This window comes from Diospyros lotus, chromosome 10, assembly GCF_014633365.1.
Source record: "Diospyros lotus cultivar Yz01 chromosome 10, ASM1463336v1, whole genome shotgun sequence".
Taxonomy (NCBI): Eukaryota; Viridiplantae; Streptophyta; class Magnoliopsida; order Ericales; family Ebenaceae; genus Diospyros; species Diospyros lotus.
Window position 1 is genome coordinate 30,968,062 of NC_068347.1, and position 23,967 is coordinate 30,992,028.

Here is a 23,967-nt window from a genome sequence, read left to right on the forward strand (position 1 = left end):
TTCCTTCTTTGTCATCCTGAATTGTCTGCTCCAATTCAGGTCTTTCCTCACTTCCTGCATCATCCATTCCTAATCTTAGAAACTCAACAACCTTAGGAGTACCTTCAATCTGCTGGCTATTCTTAGTATAACTTTTAGGCTGCAGCCCATGCTTTTTGTAAATGGCTTCCAGCACCCATTCTTGCTGCCTAGCCTTCTCAGCTGCTTGATTTACCGTGGCAGGAGGCATCATTTTCACAGTAAACCTTAGTTTATCTTTTAGACCATGGATGAAGTTCAATACAAAATAAGATTCATTCAAAATCGGATGGGAATTGAGCATCAGTAATCTCAATTCCTCAAACCTAACCTGATAATTCGTAACTGATCCTTCTTATTTTAGTTTATCAAACTTTTCGTTGCAACTCTCATCTCCAATATGATTTAAGGAAGCATAAGATTTCTTAGAAAAACATTTAGCCGAAATACTAACCTGAAATTTCTATGAAAATAGAATCAAAAAATTGTCTAGCTTTCTATTGAGGTTCTTGATTCCTTTTCTTGTTGCAACACATTCTTCCTTGAATGTTTTCCCACATGACTGTGCACTTTCAAGAAGTCCTTTGGCCATCTCCACAGTTCAATGCCTTGAAAAGTCACCGTTGTAACAGCCTCTTGATCAACTTCTACGGACCTCTTCAGAAACTGATTCCGATACTAAAATTCAGCAAACCTAAATTCACTGAAACTTAATTTAGCAAACCTAAGCCGCCTCAATTGTTGCTTCCAGTTCAGCAAACCTGTTCTGCTTCAGCAATTGCCGATGATCTAGTGTGACCTATTGCCGATGATCGCAATTGCTCTCTGCTTCCAATACGCGCCTTCCTGACTCAATCAATCTGTCCTGCTGAAACCGCCAAAATTTACAAAACAATCACCTGAAACAGGCTTGACTCTGGTAGCACCTCCTACAAATGATCGCCTCTGTTGCAGCTTCTTGAAAATCACCTTTAATAAGCTTCTGAGGATAGCCTGACTATGCTTGGCTATCAGCTTCCAGCACTTGCCTTCCTGCTTTGCCTCAATCACACTTCAACAACCGAGAGTTGCTTGCTTGCCTCGCGACCTAGATCGGACTTCAGTAGTCTTGACTCCATTTCAATCACAGTCAAGATTGTCTTACTGAATCGCACTTGCTGATGTTCGACGATCATTCAAGATCCGCTTCCGACCGCGCCACTCTGATCTGCCTTCAAATTCACTCGGAACTCACCTGGCCTACTTCACCTTCAATTCTGAACCAAGAACTGCTTTGCTCTGCTTCGCCATCAAATCCGAGCTTAGATTGTTGGAATTCGCCTGAATCTTAACTGGAAATTTCTTTGCTCACAGCCAAGTAGCGATTGGCTTTGATACCATTTGACATGAACCTAGGGTTTGAATAGGAAATTACTGAGGGATTTGGTTAGAACCGTGAAAGATAGAATTGAAATGGAGGGAGAATTAGATAAAAAGAGAGAGATAACAGCAAGAGTAGAGGGACAAATGCTGTCAGAACAGAGAAAGGGAGAGAGATCAGAGGGAAATGAGAGAGATAAGAGCAATTGATAGGAAAATCAGAATTCAAATCTCATTTCACTATATCATTCTCTAACTAATCCAGCCTATTTATTGGCTTTACAACTAAATGGTACAAACATGAACAACAACCTAGAGTACAACATAATAACTGCATGTAAACTAACTACTATTATAATTACAATTACAGCCTTGGGGTCGTGACATTTTGTTGGAAAAATTAAGACTTTCTGTGTTATATGTTGATGTTGCTTAGTCAAATGCTGTATTCTTATGACCATAGAGTGGAGACTAAAGGTTATTATATGCCAAATGTTGGGAATCCTTGAGCACATATCGACTTGGTGTGAGCTTGCATAAGATGTAAATATCTAGCTTGTTTTTTCTTGTGAATTCTCCTCATGAAGCAGATCATGCAAATAGTAGCCAATATATCCTCATCATCATCACAAGTTTTAATCCCACTAGGTGGGTCATCTATATGACTCTAGCTCTTTAATCATTATATTTATAACCATGTCTTCTGTAAGTCCATTATATCTCATTTCATTTCTAAGGTTTTCACCAAGGTTTTTCAGTCTTCCTCTATCTACTTTGCTACAAACTCCTTTCATTCTGCCCACTCACCCCCCAAGTGCATCCATTTGTCTTATTCTCATATGTCCAAACCATTTTGCGCAATTTATGAATAATCTTATTTTTAATTTTGTCTTTTCTTGTATACCTGCACATTTATCATAATATCTTTATGTTTGTTACACTCATATTTTGCATGGAAACAACAACATATCCAGTCTTTATTCCACTTCATATTTTGCATGTATTAGTACTTAATTGTCCCAACATTCCAAGCCATGAAACAATAACAGTTTATCATACGATTACATAAAATCTCCACTTTTAACCATTGTATCTTGATTTTGTGGATAACATCCTCAATTATATCCGTTTCTCTTTGAACAATTGATAGCATCTAAATTGATCTTTTTTAGGAATAGCCATTTTATCATGCTAAACAAAATATCTTTATAACCATGCTACACAGAAAATATACAAACTTACATGATGAAGGGTGAGAAATGTTGAGAATTTTGATGGAGGAGAAAAAGAGGCTGACCCAGATGTTCCTATGTGCATACACACACGTGCAGTGTCAAGAGGCCAAAGTTTTTTTTAAAAAAAAAAAATTATTAAAGGACCTATGCAGATTATGAACATGGATCTTAAACCAGCTTAAAGGTAAATTGGATTGACTCTGGGGGAAATATGTTTTGGTTGCTGTTATTTATACTTGTGGTTTGGGTTCCAAAGCATGATTATACCGTTGTCGTTGTATCACTGTTTCTGTCAGTCATGAGCTGATGCACCCTTTAACCTGACGCGTAGCACATGTGGTTATGGTGTTGCTGGTGTGACGCTGGGTCTTGTGTTTGAGACTTGGGCAGGGACTTGTGATTTGCTGTGTTGCTGTGCTGTGCGTTGGGCCACGGCCCCTGCCCTCTAGGGCAGTGACTTACCTGATCCATGCTATGGGGGCTGCTGTGGCTAGATCCGCGGTTTATGTTGGGGTGGGGGGAGCAGATGCACCCTTTGTGTTGACTGGTATTATTTGGTATATCTTTTCAGAAATTTTTGAAATTGGCAATATGAGAAGTTATGACACAAGTAACCAGCAAGAGAGCATGGAAAAATATTGTCTTTGATATTTAATATTAAAAGCGTATGATAAACACCAAAAAAAAAGTGTATAATAAGCCAAACTTGCAGAACTTTTGCTTGATGAATGATTGAAACTAATCCTTATGACTGGTTAGTTGGTATGGTTTGATTTTGATCCCTAACTTGCCAGATATTTTGATTGATATTATCTCCATTGCAGTCCTGTTGAGATGGATGATTATATTTTATCTCAGGGCCTCACTCAGGTATCATGGTTCTACTAATATTTTTCTATGTGTATATATATGTATATATATTTGTGTATGTTTCTAGATGCTTGTTGTAATGATTTAATTAATACAATTGATTGTGTATTGGTTAGTTTGCACAAACCTATGCAAAGAAGGGTATTGTCCGGCTTCGGGAAATATTTACGCCTGGGACACTTCAAGTTCCAGAAACACAAACAGCCTTAAAGGAGCTTGAATCCATTCACAAGGTTTGGTTTATTTTCTTTCTTCATGCTTATTGGATTTTAAGGGTTGCCTAATAGATCTATCTTTTTGATGAGTAATATTAAGATTTGATTTTATTGGTCAAAGAATTTAAAGTAAATTTCACTCAGTTAATAGTGAGAAATTGTTGGGATGTTGAATAATAACAAAACTCATAAGCCTTAATCCCACTAGTTGAGGTCGGCTACATGAATTATAGACATCTAGCCATCTCTATTCATAACCATATCCTCTTTAAGGCTATTTTATCATATCTATGTTTAAGGGTTTCATAGCAAATTTGGAATAGTAGTCCAGAATAGGTTTTTTTCTTTCACGTTGCTGCAGAATCTGGATAATAATTGCGTTATTTTAAGCTGCTGAAGTATTAATTTAGTTGTTTAAATTTTGCCTGAATGATAACAGAGCCTTGTGATTTCGTGAAGATGCACACACACACACACATATATTTTTATAGTTTATTGAATACCAAAGTGATGTTCAAGTTACCAATTCACTCGCGCTTTCTCTGTTTTGTCTCGTCATTTATATCTCAGCTGAAGTTTGTTCACCTGTAGTCTCTCCCCTTGCAGCAAAAAGTAATGTTTTTCAAAGTATGATCTGCTTCATCGTTTCTAATGAACTTCATTTACTTTCCTCACTTTTTTCGGGTTTCTAGAACAAGTAATATTATTATGCCAATGATAGTTTTGTTAGAATGGTTCCATTCCCCTCATAACTTCATGCTCATTTGCTCATGAGGTTCTATTTTGGCATCTGACTGAAGGTCTTAGATCTCTATGTTTGGTTGAGTTTTCGATTGGAAGATTCCTTCCCAGACCGGGAGCTGGCATCTCAACAGAGAGCAATCTGCAGCATGTGAGCACAGTTAAAAAACACCGGCGCTGTGTTCTTTCTCTGCCTAACTTGATATCTTAACGCGTTTAAAACTTTTTGCAGGTTGATAGAGGAATTTCTGGAAAGTCTCGGGTGGCAGAAGCCGGAGGCAAGAAGGTTAACTCATCGTCGCAAAAGCTTAAGCCTCTCATCCCGGGATCTCGGACTGCACCTTTAAAAGCATCTCTCAATAACTAGGAAATGTTGATTCAACCTAGTTGCAGTTTTTTGCTTGCTCTCCATTCCAATGCCAGTTTTTCAGCAACTCAGAAGTTTATTAATGGCGATTTGCTGCTGCTGCTCTCTTTGCTTCTGAGTGTAAATTCCATCTGTTTTATAACTTTGAACTGTTTACTCAACCAAACCAATTATTATTCTTTGAGGCAACAGGATAGTTTCAGTGACCCAAAAAATATCACTTGCAGTTGCCTTTGTAAGCAGCTGTTGGGTTAACCATACGTATATTGGCAGCAAATTTATGACTACATTGGAAATTGTCTTTTTGCAATGTTATCTGGGAATCCATTAGATCTAGTTGAGTTCAATCAATGTTTAATTTTTACCAAGGATAATGATTTTTTAATGAAATAATAAAAGCTAATTTTGTGTTCCGAGCAAAAAAATTATTTTACCCATGAATAGCGATGGGTTGGGTCAGGGGCGGGGTGCCACCTACTTCGACTAGGACAAGTACAAATTGTCATCCCTAGTTAAGCCATGAGATGACTCAACTTTCAATTCATGGAGAAATGAACTATTTAGTATCTTGAAACACGAAATCAACTAATTAATTAATCATTTTGTAATTGTTATCATGGACCTTTTACTAAAACTCCCTTGAGATCCACTGATAAGAGGTATAATTCATCCCAGAAAGTTAAGTTGACAGTGAACTGAAAAAGGATTTGCACTGGAAGTTCTTGGAGAGCAAAATACATAAAAAGTCCCAACCAGAGAAGATGAAAGAACAAAGAAAGGGCAATTAACAGCGGGAATACAGAGTGGGGGGGAGAGAATTACTTGAGATTGATTCTTCCCCCAAAATCTCTCTTTCAAAATCACCCCTACAACTGCAGGCTAGTAGCAGAAGAAGATCTACGAGAAAGAGCCCAAAGAGCCTTTGAAATGGCTCTGATTGTATATGGGGTTGTCCTGCAGCAACCTCCAATGAGAGAAGCCCCATCTTCACACCACTTGCCTACATATGACACAAAATCTTCATCTGCAACTCCGGTTGATGGCTGCAATGCAAAAACATGGCATAAAGGTTTAATCCCGCTATGTTAGGTTGTCTACATGGTTTACAACTTGAAAAAACATCTCTATCTACAGCCGTATCTTCTAGGAACTATGCCATGACTTTCCAGCAAAACAAAAAACCGATAGATTTCATCCTTCAAGCTACAGGTTAATGGTCTGAAATGTGGGACTCTGTAGAAGACAAATTCAAGAGGCCTGACAACAGAAGCAACTGCCATTTTCGGAGCATTAAGAAGGAAAGGACATGACTCACCACCCACTCCTTCCTGTCAGGATCGTAAGTCTCGCCACTATTGGGATATATGATTACTGGTTTGCTGGTTACCTGCAAGGCAAGATATGTTCGTTAGGCATGTAAAAGCAGAATTTGTGAAAGATGCCGGAAAAATGAAAGAAAACGGAGTGCAACTTTCTAAATGATCAAATACCTCCTGAATTGCTTGAATCAATCCATGAATAAATCTAGGAGGGGTGCAGTTGATTCCAACAGCAACAACGCGTTCACATGAACTGGCTATTGAGGCGCACTCTGAAATGGAATCACCACTAACCACGTTAACACCGTCCTTGGAATTGAAAGAGAACCAGGCTGGAATGCTTATGTCTTCTTCCTCTAGAATCTCGGCATAGGCCTGCATTTAAATCAAAAGAAATCAGGACAAACAACTAAGGCTAAGACCGACAATGTTTAACAAAATACAGAACATCCTCCAACATATCCATTTAGCGTGACGAGTTTTATGTTAACAGAAGCATTGATCTAGATCGGTAGTTCAGCCAAAAAAACATTAGGAATTATCATTTGCAATAAGCCATACCACCAAGAATTGTATGATGACCATTGCACCAGCTAACTCTTACCCGAATGCAGAATATTTAAAATATGAAATATATAATCGGTTCCATTAATAAAGGTAATATTAAAGCACCATATAATGCAATTGAAAATTTCCTGCTACAATTAGTCATGCTACAACTATATTCTTATAGGAATCTACATGGCCAGTAGTTGCATGATGTGCGAAGACCAAAAGGTAGCTTGCATATGGAATTAAAAAGAGAACATCAACACAATATACTATCAAAAAAGAAGGCTACATTCTCTTTGTTGTTTTCAAGTCATTTTTAGTTTTCAATTTTCTAAAATAATGAAAACGCGTTCTCTTTGCTATTTTTAAAAATGTATTTTTGAAAACAAAAAAATTTGTAAAGAAAACTCAAAACAACAAAAAATTATTTTGAGTGCTTTCATCCAAAACAAACTCTAAACTCAAAACATATTTATTTATTTATTCATATTTTATTATTGTAATGGGAAAAAATATTACAAAATTCATTAACTTTAAAATGTATATATTTTTTTAATACTATATTACCATTAAATATTTCTAATTTACTGAATAATCAAATTTATTAAATAAAATATCATTAAAAAATTATTTTTAAAATTTCAAATAGAACGTGTTTTCTAATTTTCAGTTTTGAGAAATAATTTTTCAAAATGACAAATAGAACATGTTTTCAATTTTCTAAAAACAGACTACCAAAATAGAAAACTAAAAATGAATTCAAAACTCAAAACTAAAAATTAAAAAACAAAAAGAACACAGCCGAAATCATTTAATATAGAAAGAGCAAAACCTTGAGTCCGTCTCCCTTCATAAACATGTAATGACAGCTAATGATGGACTAAAAATAAGTACACGAAGGCTTGAAAAGCTACTTTATAACCATGAGCACCGCACAGTACCTTGGCTTCCAATTTATTTGGAATGGTTTCAAATGCAATTAGGTCAGCACCTGATTTGGCTAGAACCTGAACCCTTCTCCTGTGGAAATCCTTTAGAGTCTCCAAGGTAACAGCATCACCATAGACACCACTGTAAAAGAATACAATAACTAAACATCTTACCAAGAATAAAATCAATCAAGATAAGGATAAATTAAAATTTTGCAGCAGTGTCATTGCCATTAATCCTAATCTAACTAATAGATCCAACCAGCAGAAAATCACTTCCAGTTGAACTCTGACAAATCTTTTTAGCCCAAGCAACTTGGACAACCTTGTTGAAAAGAGATTGCAATCATCTAACAAACATTTCTGTATAGTGCAACACATGCAACTCTTGACACTGCTCTAACTAACAAGATATTTATAACCAAAAACTTGTCCACAGATCATGTGGTTACACATAGCTAGTAAACAAATGCATCATTTGTAGATGATACCAAGGCAACTTCTGAAATAATTCTATCTTTTGCACCAACTATTTTTCCCCTTATAACAGTTCTGTAACCCTTGAAATCCATGGCAACAACTTAAGTCTGTCGTCATGTCAACTCATTCACCATGCTGACGTATTAGGATATAATGCATATGGTTGATGTATTCAAAGGTCCACCATGCAGATGACAATAATTATTTGAGTAAATGATCTCCTATGGTACTTGGGGAGGGGAAGATGCGTGAGCACAATCCCTCATCACAAACATGGGTAGTGCACCACTATTGACCTACCCCTACTCTCCTCTTTCTCCCCATATAAACACATTTATACCTCAGTGCAATTCAGGACAGCTTATTTTGCATAAACTCCTATATGATTAGAACATGACGATAATCTTGCAGCTAGAAATTTACAATCTGCAAGCTAGAAACCAAGATCTATAACTGCAGCAAACATCAAGCCCTACAGCTGCAGTGCACTAGGTATATATTTTGACCAGATGTGAAAAGCTAGACATTTAGAAAGATTAAACCCACAAACACCTACACCACGCACCTATATTCAGAACCATCAGCAAGATAAGCTCCATAACTTCCCACAGATGCTGCAACTAAGATTGGACGTTGTTTAGAAGTCTCTTCACTCCCTATGGCATCCCGGGAACCTTTGGATCCTTTGCTGTGATATATCTCCCTTGCCTCACGGGCTATTTCAACACTTCTTCTAAGAAAAGCTTCAGCTTCTTCTCTAGATAAGCCTTTACCCTCAAATCCCTGAAGAGTAGCCTGTGGCAAGCATAAAGCATTTTAAGACTTTTATTTACATTGGACACACTGGTTATTCAGATTAAACCTTGATGGAGATAAGAAAAGGGGCGGTACAATCACCTGATAAGATGCAGATATTATGATATTTGCACCAGCTTCAAGATAATCAAGGTGCACCTGTCATAAAAAGCAGGTCAATTACAACCATAAGGGGTGTTGAAATTGAAGACAAAAACAAAGACAGATACTATAACATCGCAACAAAAATGTGATTTAACTTTTCAGTCCTGTTTGGTAAGGGTACAACATTAGGCATGAACATCAAATAGCTGTTTCAGGATGTTCCATGACTAGCTAGAGTAATAAATTCATTCACTGGATAGAAGAACTATTTATGTTGCAATCCATTGCATAAACAAAACATTGTCTATTGTCAAAAGCTTCTCTAGTTCATTCTGTCCAAAAATGAACAATCTTGTCGAACTACATCTAATCTGCAAATATATCTCACGAGGTAATAACATAAATGTAAATGCCACATGATGAATCCCCAGTCTCCAGGGAACATTTAATTTAAGTAAGACAAGTTGAGATGAGAATGTGATGCTAGTGTTTGTTCATGTAATTTGCAGGAAACATGTTGTAACATTCAAGAGGACGTATTTGACCACTAAAAAGAAGTTGTCACCTAAGTTTATCCGTTAAGTGTCCAAAGATTAATCTTTGGTAAATCCAACTAATAATCACCAAGGAAATTATACACGATCCAGTTGTGGCAACAAGAACTTGTTCTGCCTTGAATTTGTCTCCACACACCACAGATTATGACCTGCAAACTCCAGATAATTTCAAGGGGGCAATAATTTCCGAAAGAACACAACATATACACAGCTTCAACACTGGACCCTTCTCAAGTATTAAACCTCAGTTTTACCCTTCTACCACTTGACCTTGCAGCTTGCTGTACTAAAAATCTTTCAGATTCATGGACAGCTCAAAGGTAATGTTCTCTGGGGCATTAGGACTTCAGTGATAGAATTGGGAAAGAGCCAGAAGAGGAGGGACCAGCATTCACAAATGTCACACGGGCCTATAACTAAATTCAATGCCATGGATTCAACAATACGTTGAACATTTCAAATTGGAATGGCTGTTCCATAAGCAGTAAAGGACAAAATAAATAGGACTCCGGCAGTTTCTTAATCCCATCTAATTGTTTTACTTTAGTCTGTATTATAATGATTTACTATGTTCAATAATATACAATATTCATACATAAAGTATGTAAAGGATATGACCATAACCATAAATAGAGATGACTGAAGGTATAAATTCAACTGATGGGATTAAGTGTTATTGTTATTATTTTTATTTTGTATTTAGGATTAAGTGTTATTCTTGGCATAATATAATATATATTGTATAGATATAGAGGCACAAACATATACATTGGATGAAGTGGACAACTGTCAAAAAACAGGAGTCTTTCAGAAGAAACGTGTGCAGTGGAGAGGACAGGATAAGCTAGACCACGTCGCTTTCAGATTATAATATGTATTCTTTCTTTCTCTCAGTTGGCCGCTGCATCTGACGTATAAGATATACATACTTAAAAGACAAGAGCATCTAATTTCAAGTCAGCCATAATACTATGTTTTTCTTTTGTTTATTAGTAAAGTTCTAAATATAGTGTAAGATTAACGTTTCATTTGCCATGAAAAACTTACCGTCTAATTGTCATAGAACAAAAAATATAAACTAAAACACCCCAAGGAAAATCCACAGAGCAGTACATGTACATAACGCAAAGAAACCAAAATCATAGGATTCTCTTTAGGTCCTTCAGAACTTTTCTCACTGATTAGCTCAGAGAGAGAGAGAGAGAGAGTTGGCTGTTGGTGGAATATGAAAGAGAATATCTTGGGCCGAAATCAGAGCAAGTCGTTTTGTCATAATTCAAGTTTTTCATATTCCTCTCAGCTTGTTCTTCCTAGATACAGAGCAGAATCAAAGCTATTCATATGGGTATCAAATAAAAAAACAAAAAACAAACAAATTCAAGCTCGGAAAAATCGAAAGGAAAAATTTCTTTTTCGTATAAGAAAAAAAGAATCAATAATTCAACACAGAAATGGAAAGTAAAATCGACAATTAGCAAAAAGAGAGAGATGGGTTACCCTTTTGATGAGATGGGGAGTAGTAATGAGGCATTTGGCGCTCCACAGAGGATCGTTGAGGTCGGCGCCGTGGCGTTCCAGCTCGGTGGCGAGGCCGCCATCGACGACGGCATAGCCGCCGCACTGGTGGAGGAAATCTGACATTAGAGTGGACGGCGGGACGGCGCCGCGTCCCATTTCCGGCGGCCGTTGCGAATGGTTTCAGGACTCTCTCCGTCGAGTGTGAGGCGGCGGTTTCAGCAAGCAAAGCTGGCAAATGGCAAATGCCGCAACGGAAGTCTTCTCTAATCTGAAACGTTCGTCTGCCACGCTTGTTCCAAAACCTTCATATTATATATACGAGGAAAACGGATGTACAATTACAGTAATGCCCTTGCTGCAACTCCCCTGTTTTTTGAGTCATTTTGGCAACTCTGCTTTCAATGTCTATATCAGAAAAAGGATGGGCATCAAGAATTGGACTCACTCACTTCGCCTTGTGATGTTGAAATTTCACCCATTTGCAAAATAGGAAAATAAAATTTAAAAAAAAGGGACTAAGACTTGATTTTTTTTTTTTTTTTATTCATTTGGGATGTCTGAATTTTACCCGGCTAATTTTCATGGGCAGGTGAGCTTCCCCTTAATGCACTTCTCGAGTAAATTTAGATGCGAACACAGTCTATATACACTCAAAACTAGATATTCGACACAGTTCATGTGAAATTTATCTTTTAACCTTATTGTTACCTTTTAACTGAATGCTGTTTTTCAGTAATAAATTTGTCTTTTAAGTCGCCGCACTGATTTGAACTCCGATATTTCATGTAAAACTTCAAGCACTTTATTACTATACCATATTTGTGGGGCTTGATGTATTGTTATTATTATTTAAAATTGTGTTCTCCAAATTTTTTATAGATTAGGAAAGACGAATGAAGCTACTCTTAACTCTTGACCCAATACAAGTAAAGCTTATAGAATTTGGTTTGAACATGAAGCTAATTGCGTCTAGGTTCCAAGGCTTTGCATGGTGATTGAAGACAGAAGACAAGCACATTAAAAAGGCAATTTAAGTGGACCACTCAATTTATGCAGTTACGCGTTGTCTTGTAACACTTGGAGAAGAGGATAATTGTGAAATTGAAGGGTAGGTGGCAAATTTAAGAGGAGTTTGTTTTTTCTATTTCTTCTTTCTTCTAAAGATTGGGGACTTGTCGTGTAATATGATCTTTCCAAGGAGATAATGAATTGAGGGTTTGAAAATTAATCAAAGAAAAAGAAAGCCACTGGCACTAGAAGATAAAAGATGTGTGCAATTGAAAATGAGGCAAAATTAGTTTACAATAAAGTACCCACCCACAACTTGTGAAATATATATAAGTAATGAGAACATCATTATTATTTAAAATGTTGTTAGTTTAAGACGTACGTTTGTATATAAACACATCTTATTTATATTTTTTTATTAAGTATTTGATCACATATTGTTAAAGACTTGTTCTAATTACATAATCTTCATCGTAATTTTGATATTGTTAGGATAATTAGCATTTTGTAATTATTATTGTATCTTTGATAGTTTAAGGGTAGTTTAGTCTTTTGATTATTGTAATATATATATATATATACATCTATATATTCTTTTTGTGTTCTATTATTTTATCTTAGTTTTGGTGTCTCAATGATAATCTTGTTCTTCTTCCTCTCTTTGTTATTTTTCTTAGTTTGATTTAGATTATTCATATGGTATATGAGCCCAATCTTTGTATTAAAGTTGATTCTTCATTTTTATTCATTCTCAAACTGTTTACACATTAAAAACCCTAATTTTTACTTGAAGCTATAACTAAAAATCATCATTTCCCGTTCCAAGTGACCTCAAATTGGAGAATGGTACCATATTTCGATTCGCGACAACAAGGTGATCAGACTTAGCCGGTGCATGGGACAGAATTTCGGTTGTGCATGAACCACCACACGCAGGGACATAGTCGACGCATGAGAGCATGTGAAGGCTTCGTTTGGACTGCTTTCAAAGAGACGTGTGTTCTATGGAAAGTTTTTGATCATTTGGTAGTGTTATTTTCGTTATATGTATACTGTGTAAATTATTCTAGTTGTGGTTCGAGGCGGAGCGTTGCAGCTTGCTGACTTCTTTACGAAGTCACATTCGGTTCATCGTTTTTGTTTCTTGTATGACAAACTCTCGCTGCTTCTTACTATAATATCATGAGTTTGAGAGGGGATGTTAGCATAATTAGTATTTTATAATTATTATTGCATTTTCGATAGTTTAAGAGTAGTTTAATCTTTTGTTTAGCGTAATATATATATTCTCTTTGTGTTGTATTATTTTGCCTTAGTTTTGGTGGCTCGTTCTTCTTCCTCTCTTTGTTCTTCTTCTCTTAGTTTGATTTATACATTGGAATTACTTTGATGGATTCTTTGCATATATTATTCCAATTCCAAGTAATTTTGGCAAGTGAAACAAGCCATTTTATGACTAAGCCAAGCCAATCCCATCCCATCCCAATCCTGGTAGCTAGCAATAGCAATCGGCAAATGCAGGGACAGAGTGGCCAATATTTGGCCATTTTACTACAAGTAGATAAGAAAGGGTTGGACAAGCAACAGTGGTAGAGTAGGCCTAAGGCCTCATCTGGACTACATATGCAATATATATTATCATGAATTCAGGGTAATAGTCCACCAATCACATTGCACACTCCACACTGAGCCAGCCCTGTTTTTAATAACTTAAAGCCCCAAATGGGCTCCAAGTTATAGAGTCAGTGATCAGTGCTACCTTGACTCATCACTGCATTAGCACCGAAGAGATCCCCCATTATTTATGACAAGATATCATATTTTTGGGAAAATATGTGATGGGGATGGGGTCAATCCCATTCCCACATGCACCAACAACTCGAACACATGAGACATTCAGTTTTGGATTTACAAGGGAAAAGAATCATATCATGTGGGTTTCATATGCATATATGTACATGTCAAGAGCATTAGCTGAAATTGATGGAACTGGCCTGTGGAGCAACAGCAGATGGCACTTCAACAAAGCCTGGGAGTGGGATCCGTAAGAAAAGAATCACCCCATCTGGGCCATCTCCACTGTTACCTTGTTATCCATGTGTCACGTCTCATCTCATATATCTATATATAGGCTCTATCTAATTAATTAATGGAGTGGATGGAGATCATTATTTAACATCTTATATTCTTACTTTGATGACTCCATTTAATAACCATAAAATTTAATCTTAAACAGTCCAAGCAATATAATTTTGCTCTGAATTTACTATATATATATTTATATATATCTTCCCCTCAACAACAGCAAGCAACCAGAAATTGACAGAAAACTTGCTCCTGTATGTATGCGTGTTTCCCAGAAGTTTCCCATTCATAGCTGCATCCAGCAAGGAAACAAAATTGTGCAGGTTGGACCTCTGCCCAGAGAAATTACATGAAACCTTCCAATTTTACATATCCCACGACAAAGCATTGGGTGGATATTTAGTCCGTTCGGTATTGAAACCCAAGACACTGAAATTGTGTAAAAAAATATTAAATTAAACTAACTAAATAAATGCTTAAATCGAACAAATATGATAAAAAACGAAGTAACCAAAAAAGTAAAAAATATATCCTTTTATATTAACCGTGAACTTCTAATCGGGTCTCTTTGCGAATCTCTAGTCGAGTCACCTTATACGTTAATGATTCGAGTTTTATTGAATTTAAATTTAACTTTTTTATAAATTGAGTTTTAACGTTAAAAGTCAATCTCGATTTGTTTATTTTAACAAACAAATTTTTATCGAGTTGAATACCGAACCACTCATAAATAACTTGGATCAATATTTATGTAACATTTGATATATAATGCGTCAGCGTGTTATACCATATATAACGTGCTATACAAAATACATAAAAATATAGATGATTATTAATAAATATAGATTATTATTATTATTAATTAATAAATTGAGTAGAGGACGTTGGCAGTCGTACACGTGGCACATGACTCGTCAATAATCTGATCCAAATCTCTTTTTCTGACGTTTCCTTCTGCATAGGGAACCGGCAGAAGATGTAATCAGCTGCGACCGATAACAGCATAGATCCCCATCTATCAGCCATTGAGTTAACTTGGTCCGTTCGATTAAACCAGGAACCCCGAATCAGCGTCAGATTTGCATCGCATGACCTTCTGAAAGGAATTATTTATTGACAGCCCCGGGCGGGGCCCACACTGCCACGCATTTAGATTTGTCACATTTCTCATGTGTGCGCATTTAAATTATTGCAATTTAAGTAGGGTAAATAAGTTAATTCGTCTTTTAATTTTACGTTATGTAATAAAATAATTTTTGTATTTTATTTTAAAGTAATTATTAAATTCTAATTTTATTATAACTTAGTCTCTTTCAAAATTATCAAATTTTAGATATATAAAATAAAAATATAAAAATAAACAAATTGTGATTATTTACTATTGTCGCTTATCATTTTATATAAATACACATATAAATATTTTTATATAAAATTATTATTATGTTATTTTTGTCGAATAACATAATAATTATCAGACGACAATTTGAGAGAGAGAGAGCGGGTGTGAGTCTCATGGAAGAGTATTAGGACCCATACACCCACACTTCTACTAGTCAGTGTAATATTACTTGACAAGAATAATATATTAATTTTTTATTTTTAGTATATATTAAATTTATAATAAAATTTTGATAGACAAATAGAACAATTTCTTAAATTTTAACAATTTTACCAACAGTTAAGAGCAGTGCGGTGGTTACGTTTGATATTTTGATTGATTTTATAAATATTAAATATTAAAATTTATTAAATGTTAAGAATTTTTTTTTCTAATATTTGAAAAGGAGTTTTAACCGCTCAAACTCAAGTGTACGTTACTTTTTTATACGGTGTTGTTTTTTATTTATTTATTTTTCAATAAAGATTTCAACGGAAATGTATGGGTGGGTGTGTTGTGGGGTTGGGGGGGCAGCGGCTTTCCATCAGCGGAGAAAATACTCTCTTCTGATGCCACTTTCCCGCTTCTTCTTGAATCTCATCTCTCTCTGTCTATATACAGAACAGACTTTCATAGCCACAATAGAGAAACCCTCAAAACAATTGCAGGGATAGAGAGATATGGATGAAGAGGGACCGAAATTAGACAGAGAAAGCGAGAACGAGGCACGTGGAGTAGAAGGTCCTCCGATGGACACTCCAGTCCGGAAGCAGATCACTACCCCAACATCTAAATTTGAGGTGATTTGATCCTCAAAACGGAGAATTTTGGTGATCTTTGTTCAGTGGATGGATCGTGCGTGCAGTGCCTTAACGGGTTTTGAATTTGTTGGTTTCTATATGTACTGGGTTTTGTTTGTTCTGGTGAAATTTGTTGAATTTTATTCATTCTCGGTGAATTAGGGTTTTGATTGGCAGGGGAGGCTTGTATAGTGAATTTTTCGTGTTTGGTGTTTGGTTTTTGTTGTTTAATTGTAATGAATTAGGGTTTGATTGCAAGACAGAGGCTGTATTTTGTTTTTTGGTGTTTGTGCGATGATTCGGTCTCCCACTTTTCTGGGATCTGAGTCTAATGGGTAGTACTTGCATTAATTTGGTTAATCTTTTCTTAGTTCTCTAGTTGTCAACTCTGTTGAAAGTTTTTCTTTCGGGGTTTGGTTGATTTTGGTCAAAACTGCTGAATTTTGTTGTTTAATCATGGTGAGTTTTGATTGACGGACCAGGCTCGTGTCATGAATTTTTGGTGTTAAGTGTTTCTGGATTTGATTCATTTTGGTGAAAGCTGTTGAATTTTTCTTGTTTGCATTGTGAATTAAGTTTTTGATTGGGAGTCTGAGGCTTTAATACTGACTCAAAATTTTGCATCCTGGGTTTGGTTCATTTTGGTGCAAGCCAATGAAATTTGTTCTTCAGTCTTGGTCAATTACCGGTTTGATATGTACCTACAAGTGCTTTATTGTTAGAACTTTTGATGTTCACATGATGGTTTTTGTACTGGATTTGGTTTATTTTGGTGGAAGTTGTTTAATATTTTTGCTTATTTAGTGTATTAGGGGTTTGATTAGTGGATTTGATGCTTGTATGAATAAATTTTTGTGCTTGTGTGATGATTTCATCTCTCTAGTCTCCATTTTCTTTTTTCTTTTGTAATTTACTCCTAGCTTGTGCTTTTTTAGTGCTCTGATTATCTTGATTTGTGTTTTGGTTGGTGATTGAAAGCCATTCTTTGGCTTTGGTTCATATCAAAGCTGTTGAAACTTGAATTTCATCGTTCAATCTTAGTTAAATAGGATTGTCATTTTGATGGTTGAGGCTTGAATTTTGTTGTGTGATCTCCTTATTCAGTAGAAATTGGGTCGAGTTTTGTTTATTTGGATTCTTTAAAATCAACTAATAATTGAAGTTTTTTATATAAAATTTTGTTTGCATTTCTATGTTGTTTTAAATGGGATTCAAAACTAAGATTATCATGAACATTCTTTGGGAAATTTGATTTTTATTGCATCCGTCCTTGTCTATTGATTCACTCTTGGAAATTTTAAATGCCTTATAATACACTAAAATTTCTGATTTAACTACAAATTTCAACTAATTAACATCATTGCGTTAATCATGCAACAATCAACTCCTGATTAAATGAACCAAAATAAAGTATTTTGTTGAATTTATTTTGGTTCTCCCCTCTTTTTTCCATTTTCATATTGTCAGATTTAGTCTTCATTTACAGAAAAAAAACTTAGAATACAATAATCTACTATAGCGACCTTGCTCAGTATAACTGCCATTCTTCATTTTGTATTGATCTGTTCAGAGATATATGGGACAGAGAAGTATTAGGTTTTTAAGCACAATCACTTCCAAATAATTTGATTTACATGTTGGATGCAATTTCACAGATTCGTGCCAGACATTGTTCTTTCTTCCCTCTCTTCTGTACTGAAGCCTTTTCTTTTCTTTTCTTTTTTTTTTTTTTTTTGCTCTTTTGGCCTCTTGCAGGACTCTCCTGTCTTTAACTATATCAACAGTCTTTCTCCAATCAAAATGGTTAAATCTATACGCATTAGTCAGACATTTACCTCATTAAATTTTGCACCCCTCCCGTCTATTTTCACTTCACCCCATGCCAACTCTCTCAAAGAATCTAGATTCTTAAAAAGGCAAGTTACCTTTCTTTCCTCAGTAAGTGCACACAAAAATTCAATAGTTTACGTTGACCTTTTGTTATGTTGATGGTTAAAGTCTTTTTTCAGGCATCAACTCTCAGATCCTTCAAAACCTGAGTTTTCTTCTGAGAATGAGAACAATGTTGGAGGCATTGAAAGGGTTATGGCTGTTGTTAATAAGTCCTATGAGCAAGAAAGTTTTGATCCTGCGAGTTTCATTCGTGAAGCTTGTGTTGAGCCGACTTATGATTGTTCAAAGCTTGCCACTGAGATCTCACAATCCCTAAGCCACGATTGTAGTGGTCCTGACTGTGCATCACCTTGCAACACTAGATGTACCATGGAATCAGCTGGAACATCGGAGACAGTAGTTCCATACATCCAAGAGACCTTGGAAACTGGTTTAGTAGGGAGTGGAGTGCATTTAGAGGGGACAAGTAACATTGAGAAAAACAAAGAACAACAAGGATGTGATTGGGAGAGCTTGATTTCTGATGGTGGTGATTTCTTAATAGTTGATTCTGCCACTGGTACAGAAGATACTAGGATGAGGCCATGCACTTCTCTGTTATCAGAGTTCATGAGTGATGAAGTTAATGACTTGCAAACTACACAATGTGAAGCCGAAAATCCTTTCTCCCGAATTAGGGAAAAAGTTCAAATGAAGGAGGCAATGGAAACTGGAGAATCCCATGCTAGTTCTTCTCTACATAAACTCATGGATGGGGAGCCAAGTGAGCAAACTGATATTGAGGTGAGGCAATTCAGTCATTTGTTGTTGGCTATCAGGGTAAAAGTCGGAAGTCCTGAAAAGGACTTCTCATCCATTTACCAACACTATTGGTTGCATGCAATGATTTATTTATTTTTCCTTTCCTTCTTAAACGTACTGCTATAACTGAAAGATCACAAGTTTGGAAAAATGGACTCTTTAGAAAACAAGGGTAAGGTTACGTACAAAACCAAGCCTTCCCCAACCCTCACAAAGCAGGGAGCTTTGTGCACTAGGGACACTCTTTAAACATGCAAATCATGGTTTAGACAACATGGGAGGCCTAACATGGTGCTAGGAATATGTACATTATATGATCATTAATTAGAATGTCAGGAACTTAAATTGTCCAGATTTTTCTATGTGAGAGAGTTGAGTAAAGGATGGATCAATCATGTGTTGGATAACTCTATAACCTTGAATGACTGCTTCAATTTGTGTTTACTGCTAAGGTTATATGAGACCATCATTGTTTAGCCACCATTTAAGATACCGTCCCTGCAGTTTACATCCTACCACAGGTGCTCAATCTCTCACATTGAATCTTAGAAGTCTTTGTTAAGTTAAATTTGTTAATGTTCTGTTATTCTTGTTTACCATTTAATTCATTAACAAAGAGTATCCTGAGGGCGATCCTTTGTAGCAATGCAATGGTAAAGTTGCTCCTTTGTGAATAGAAGGTCATGAGTTCGAGTTGTGGAAAGGCGGAAACAGCTACTTTGCAAGAAAGTAAGGGGAAGGAGGTGTACAAATACAATCCTCCCTCTACCCTCGCAAAATAAGGAGTCTTATGCACTGAGGTCAACCCTTTCTTTAATGAAAGGTGATACTTCACAACTTTTGACTAACTCCAAATTGTGTTCTCTTTTCTCTATGCAGCCTCTTTCTAGTTCACACTATGGTATAAGAAGGCGCTGCCTTGTTTTTGAGATGACAGGAGCTTGCATAAAGCATTTGGATTATAGCTCAAGTTCTGCCTCTTCCATGTTACAATCTTATGTCAATGTGGAGTCCAATGACAAGAACCTGGAATCTGTAAAGCCTGGCAATGATTCTTCATCCTGCATTCTACCAGGAATTGGTTTGCATTTGAATGCGCTTGCAAGAAATTCTGAGGATTACAGCATTGTCAGTCATGAGACTTCGGCTCCTGGACCATTCATAAATGATCCTGCCCCGACTGTCTCCTTCCATTCTTTGCCTTCTGGTCAAGAGCTTCTAAATATATCCTTGGCAGCAACCTCTACTGGAACAAATTTGGGTCCTGCTGAAAATGGAGTTCAGGGTATAGAAGATGCTTCTCAGGCATTCAATCAGAGTAGTCCAAAAAATAAGAGGCACGTGTGCAGTTAACTCATTCTATGTTTCGGATAATCATTACAAGACATGTTTGCCTTTGGTTGCATTATTTTCGCATACATTTCTGTTTTCAGGCATAGGCTGGAAAATGCTGGAGAGGGTGAGGGCTGTAAGCGGTGTAACTGTAAGAAATCCAAATGCTTGAAACTGTAAGTTCTTGAATTTCTTTTAAGTTTCCATTGTGTTGGTTTATGCTTTTCTGATGCTTGCCCATGATTTTATTTTCGCATACTCAATTATGACATGCACTTTTGATTGGCATATAAAGCTATCTATTAGAATGTTTAGTTGATAGCATTTGATCAATTCAATGCAGTTGTTTCCTGTAATTGGTGTCTAAATGTTGGAGAAAATGAAGACATCCATTGAAGGATTAGAGCAAAATATGGGAGAAATGGGTGGTGTGTGACAGAAAATGGTGAAAAATTTTCCCTTTCACACGCCACTACATAGTTTGTACATGATATATTCTTTTGTCTGGCCGTTAAAAAAGTGGTGCATGTGCTATCTTTGCTGTAAGCTGCTAAGTCTTTTAGTTGATATGCTTTGTTGCTTGTGATTTCTTCTTCGTTTGATGCTAAGTTACTTGTGATTTCATGTGTATTTGGGCTATACCTTTTTGGTATAACTTCTAGGAAATAAATGCAATTTAATGCCAATTGCAAGCTTTGGATACCCCAAACTCAAAAGGAACATATGGTTATCTTATTTAATGGTGAAGGATGAAAATTCTAAACCAACTATAAATTTCTGTGTAAGTCTGCATTGTCGAAGGTTATAGATTGTTGATCTGAGAAATCAACCACCTTGCGGATGTAACTAAATTTAGAGATGAAAAGTGGATCACTTGAAGTAATGAATTAACCAAATTTGAAAAGCTAAATAGGAACCTCATCCCTGTCCATGTATAAAGCTTTGATATTATACTAGGAGAATATGTAGACAAGAAGCCTTATGTTAAAGCTGCGCTCTTGATTCACCTGTTGAGTTTCTGAATGCAGGTATTGTGAATGCTTTGCCGCTGGTGTCTATTGTGTGGAGCCATGTTCGTGTCAAGATTGCTTCAACAAGCTTATACATGAAGATACAGTCCTTGCAACCCGCAAGCAGATTGAATCTCGCAACCCTCTTGCATTTGCTCCTAAAGTGATTAGGAGCTTTGATTCTATACCAGAAAGTGGGGTTAGAAAACCATACCCGGGCCTAGATTTTACTTACCTGGTGAATTTTCAGCTGCTTGCATTTAACTGCTGTTGCTCTATCAGGATGACTCCAGCAGCACTCCGGCTTCAGCAAGACATAAAAGAGGATGCAATTGTAAGAAATCTGGTTGCCTAAAGAAATACTGTGAATGCTACCAGGTTTGGTCTGTCTTTTCTTCTTTGTTGACCCCCTGCCTCTACATTTCTTGAAACCCAACCCCCCCCCCCCCCCCCCCCCCGGGGCTCCTTTTTGTTACTAATGCACGAGTGATGGTTATCTTTGAAGGGTGGCGTCGGGTGCTCCATTACCTGTAGATGCGAAGGATGTAAAAATGTATTCGGTAGAAAGGATGGTGAGTGTGCTTTTAATTAGAACTCTTTGTTCTCCTTGCTACTTAAATCCCTTATTCCCCCTCCTAGGTCTGAGTCCTTTTTACTTACCTTCTGCTCTTCACTATGCAATGCAACCATGCACGCTGGCTGTATTTTTAGTTACAGATATTCTCTTAACTGGATTTGGAATCTGCTTTTATTGCAGCAGAAGCAGAACTCAAAGAGCATAGTCAAGAGCAGAATCCAGATTCTACTCCTCCTTCAGCCCCTCCACGGTACAGTTGATATGAGTCCAGCATATTCTCTGTCCATAATGTTGTCACTTATTGTTATCAGATGTTGATTCTATCTTTGTGCATTTACTCTTGATTTTCCAGACCACCGGTTCAGCTACCATTTCCCTCCACAAGCAAACCGCCACGATCTTCTCTATCCATCAGATCAATTTCTGGGATTTATGGTAGCCAAAGGTATGGAAAGCCGAACTTTCTGAAACCCCAACCCAAGTTTGAGAACCGAATCCAAGCTGTTCAAGAAGCTGAAACGCCTGATATTCTCAGAGGCAACTCCTCTTCTAGCTGTGGCATCAAATCTGTTTCTCCAAACAGAAAGAGAGTCTCCCCTCCACATTGTGACTCTGGATCCTCCTCTGGCCGGAAGAGCAGCCGGAAGTTGATTTTGCGGTCAATTCCTTCATTCCCTTCTCTCACTCCAAAGGATTAGTAGTTCATCAATGAACTACAGATGGAAGTTCTTTAAATCTTCACTCTAGGCATTCAGTTGTTTTGCTTTGTAGTTTGCTGTTCATATTGCCTTGTGTGCTTGTATAATAATATCTTTGTTCTCATAACTCATGAGCTTAGTAAATGATATGTTTTCACATCAACAGCTTGGAGCATAAATATTGTCCATTGGGAATTGAATTGGTTCTCAACATGACTTGTCTCTCCCAGACCCAGAGGGTGTTTTCTTTTCCCACATTTGATGATGAATTAGGAGTTGCTAAGTCACATAAAGATGGCGAATAAACAAACTTGTAGTGTGAGGAATGGGGACATGGTTGATACAGCTAAAATTATTTGTTTTTAATTATATAATGGGTTATTGTACAGCTCACTTCTTAATTAAATTTACATAATTAACTAGACATACAAAAATATTTATTTATGTAGTCTTATTGCTTTCATGTGACACTAATCAATTAGACATTTGGGAAACATAGAGTGAAAGAGAGAAATTGCTCGCAAGATGATCTCGAATAGATAAGATAATAACGTTACAAAATAAGAAGTAAGCCAACACTTATCAAGTATGAGTAAAGGAGAAATTATCCAGAATTTTGGTGAACATTGATTAGTGTCAAAATTTAAACTTCACTAATACATAAATATAAGACTAAATAACTTCTAAATTATTAATTCTCTCAATCTTCATATTTCAATTACTCAAATACTTGACTATCTTCATAAAGGCCAAGTGCTATTTAGGGCACACAACTCACAACCTCCGAGATCTAAAATGAGCCATGTAACAACAAAATGGTGCATTCTTCACATGGGCATGTCCCATGGGACACGTAGGCCCCAAGACTTTAGTGAAAAGTCCAACAGTTCTTGTATGGGCTGGAGCTCCTATATCTCACTTCTAGCACCATTATGATGCAAATCCAATCACTTTTTCACAGAATCCTTTGGCCACAGACGAGGGATTTGTGCCCCTTTTGCTTGACTTCTCCACTATGAAACAAAAATTTTATTTGGATCTTACTTTTCACAAGGTCCCAGGGCACCTCTTTTTTTTCTAATTTGTCACTTTTTAGGCTATCATGCCTTGACAAGACTCATTTGTCACCAATACTTCCATGATCATGCCTCTTGCAAGAAGCAAGAGGACAGAACATTTTATCTACCCTCTTCAATGAAAATAACAAATATTACCATTATTTTGAATTTTTTACCTTATTTTTCTTCATCATTTGGACAATTTTCTCCTTCAAATTTCATGCTCATTTTTCTTTCTTGCCCACTATTGAACAACAGTCATCGTTC

At 36.4% G+C, this 23,967-nt stretch overlaps 3 protein-coding genes across 10 annotated transcripts in view; 2 read left to right on the forward strand and 1 right to left on the reverse strand.

Annotated features, from left to right (window-relative positions):
* LOC127812204 (DExH-box ATP-dependent RNA helicase DExH16, mitochondrial) overlaps positions 1 to 5,141 on the forward strand; it is a 30,948-nt gene extending 25,807 nt beyond the window's left edge. The window contains exons 13-16 of one of the 5 annotated variants that reach the window (XM_052352573.1): positions 3,437 to 3,482; positions 3,599 to 3,715; positions 4,498 to 4,589; positions 4,671 to 5,141. In XM_052352573.1, the coding sequence (XP_052208533.1) occupies positions 3,437 to 3,482; positions 3,599 to 3,715; positions 4,498 to 4,589; positions 4,671 to 4,785 (370 nt within the window). In that variant the 3' untranslated portion in view covers positions 4,786 to 5,141. Of the gene's footprint in view, positions 1 to 2,602; positions 3,483 to 3,598; positions 3,716 to 4,497; positions 4,590 to 4,670 lie in introns of those variants that run through there. The other 4 variants (XR_008025838.1, XR_008025839.1, XM_052352574.1 and 1 more) reach the window with 4 other exon arrangements.
* A 355-nt stretch (positions 5,142 to 5,496) lies between these two features.
* LOC127812205 (homocysteine S-methyltransferase 2-like) lies at positions 5,497 to 11,355 on the reverse strand. The gene is made up of 7 exons (XM_052352575.1): positions 11,040 to 11,355; positions 8,983 to 9,039; positions 8,651 to 8,880; positions 7,618 to 7,747; positions 6,296 to 6,499; positions 6,121 to 6,192; positions 5,497 to 5,848 (listed from the first exon to the last, which is right to left on the reverse strand). Exons 1-7 carry the CDS (start codon positions 11,214 to 11,216, stop codon positions 5,672 to 5,674), a joined length of 1,047 nt encoding a protein of 348 aa, XP_052208535.1. The 5' UTR covers positions 11,217 to 11,355; the 3' UTR covers positions 5,497 to 5,671.
* Positions 11,356 to 16,046: 4,691 nt separating this feature from the next.
* On the forward strand, positions 16,047 to 22,850 carry LOC127811749 (protein tesmin/TSO1-like CXC 3). 4 transcript variants are annotated; one of them, XM_052351905.1, is made up of 10 exons: positions 16,047 to 16,331; positions 18,087 to 18,247; positions 18,341 to 19,007; positions 19,905 to 20,368; positions 20,465 to 20,533; positions 21,386 to 21,566; positions 21,650 to 21,745; positions 21,873 to 21,939; positions 22,125 to 22,194; positions 22,297 to 22,850. In XM_052351905.1, exons 1-10 carry the CDS (start codon positions 16,212 to 16,214, stop codon positions 22,640 to 22,642), a joined length of 2,241 nt encoding a protein of 746 aa, XP_052207865.1. In that variant the 5' UTR covers positions 16,047 to 16,211; the 3' UTR covers positions 22,643 to 22,850. The 4 variants fall into 4 exon arrangements, with proteins under 4 accessions (XP_052207865.1, XP_052207866.1, XP_052207868.1 ...); XM_052351906.1 differs by having other exon boundaries at positions 22,128 to 22,194; positions 22,297 to 22,849; XM_052351908.1 differs by having other exon boundaries at positions 21,650 to 21,750; positions 22,297 to 22,561.
* The last annotated feature ends 1,117 nt before the right edge of the window (positions 22,851 to 23,967 follow it).

Bases quoted from the DNA above. Each gene is read 5' to 3' on its own strand.
- LOC127812205 (XM_052352575.1), bottom strand. From the start codon at position 11,216: ATGGGACGCGGCGCCGTCCCGCCGTCCACTCTAATGTCAGATTTCCTC. The intron at 8,881-8,982 runs GTGATTGTACCG...TGCTTGCCACAG, and splicing joins TAATATCTGCATCTTATCAG to GCTACTCTTCAGGGATTTGA. The intron at 7,748-8,650 runs GTGCGTGGTGTA...ATTCTTTTACAG, and splicing joins GCTGATGGTTCTGAATATAG to TGGTGTCTATGGTGATGCTG.
- LOC127811749 (XM_052351905.1), top strand. From the start codon at position 16,212: ATGGATGAAGAGGGACCGAAATTAGACAGAGAAAGCGAGAACGAGGCA. The intron at 20,534-21,385 runs GTAAGTTCTTGA...TTCTGAATGCAG, and splicing joins AAATCCAAATGCTTGAAACT to GTATTGTGAATGCTTTGCCG. The intron at 21,567-21,649 runs GTTAGAAAACCA...TTGCTCTATCAG, and splicing joins ATTCTATACCAGAAAGTGGG to GATGACTCCAGCAGCACTCC.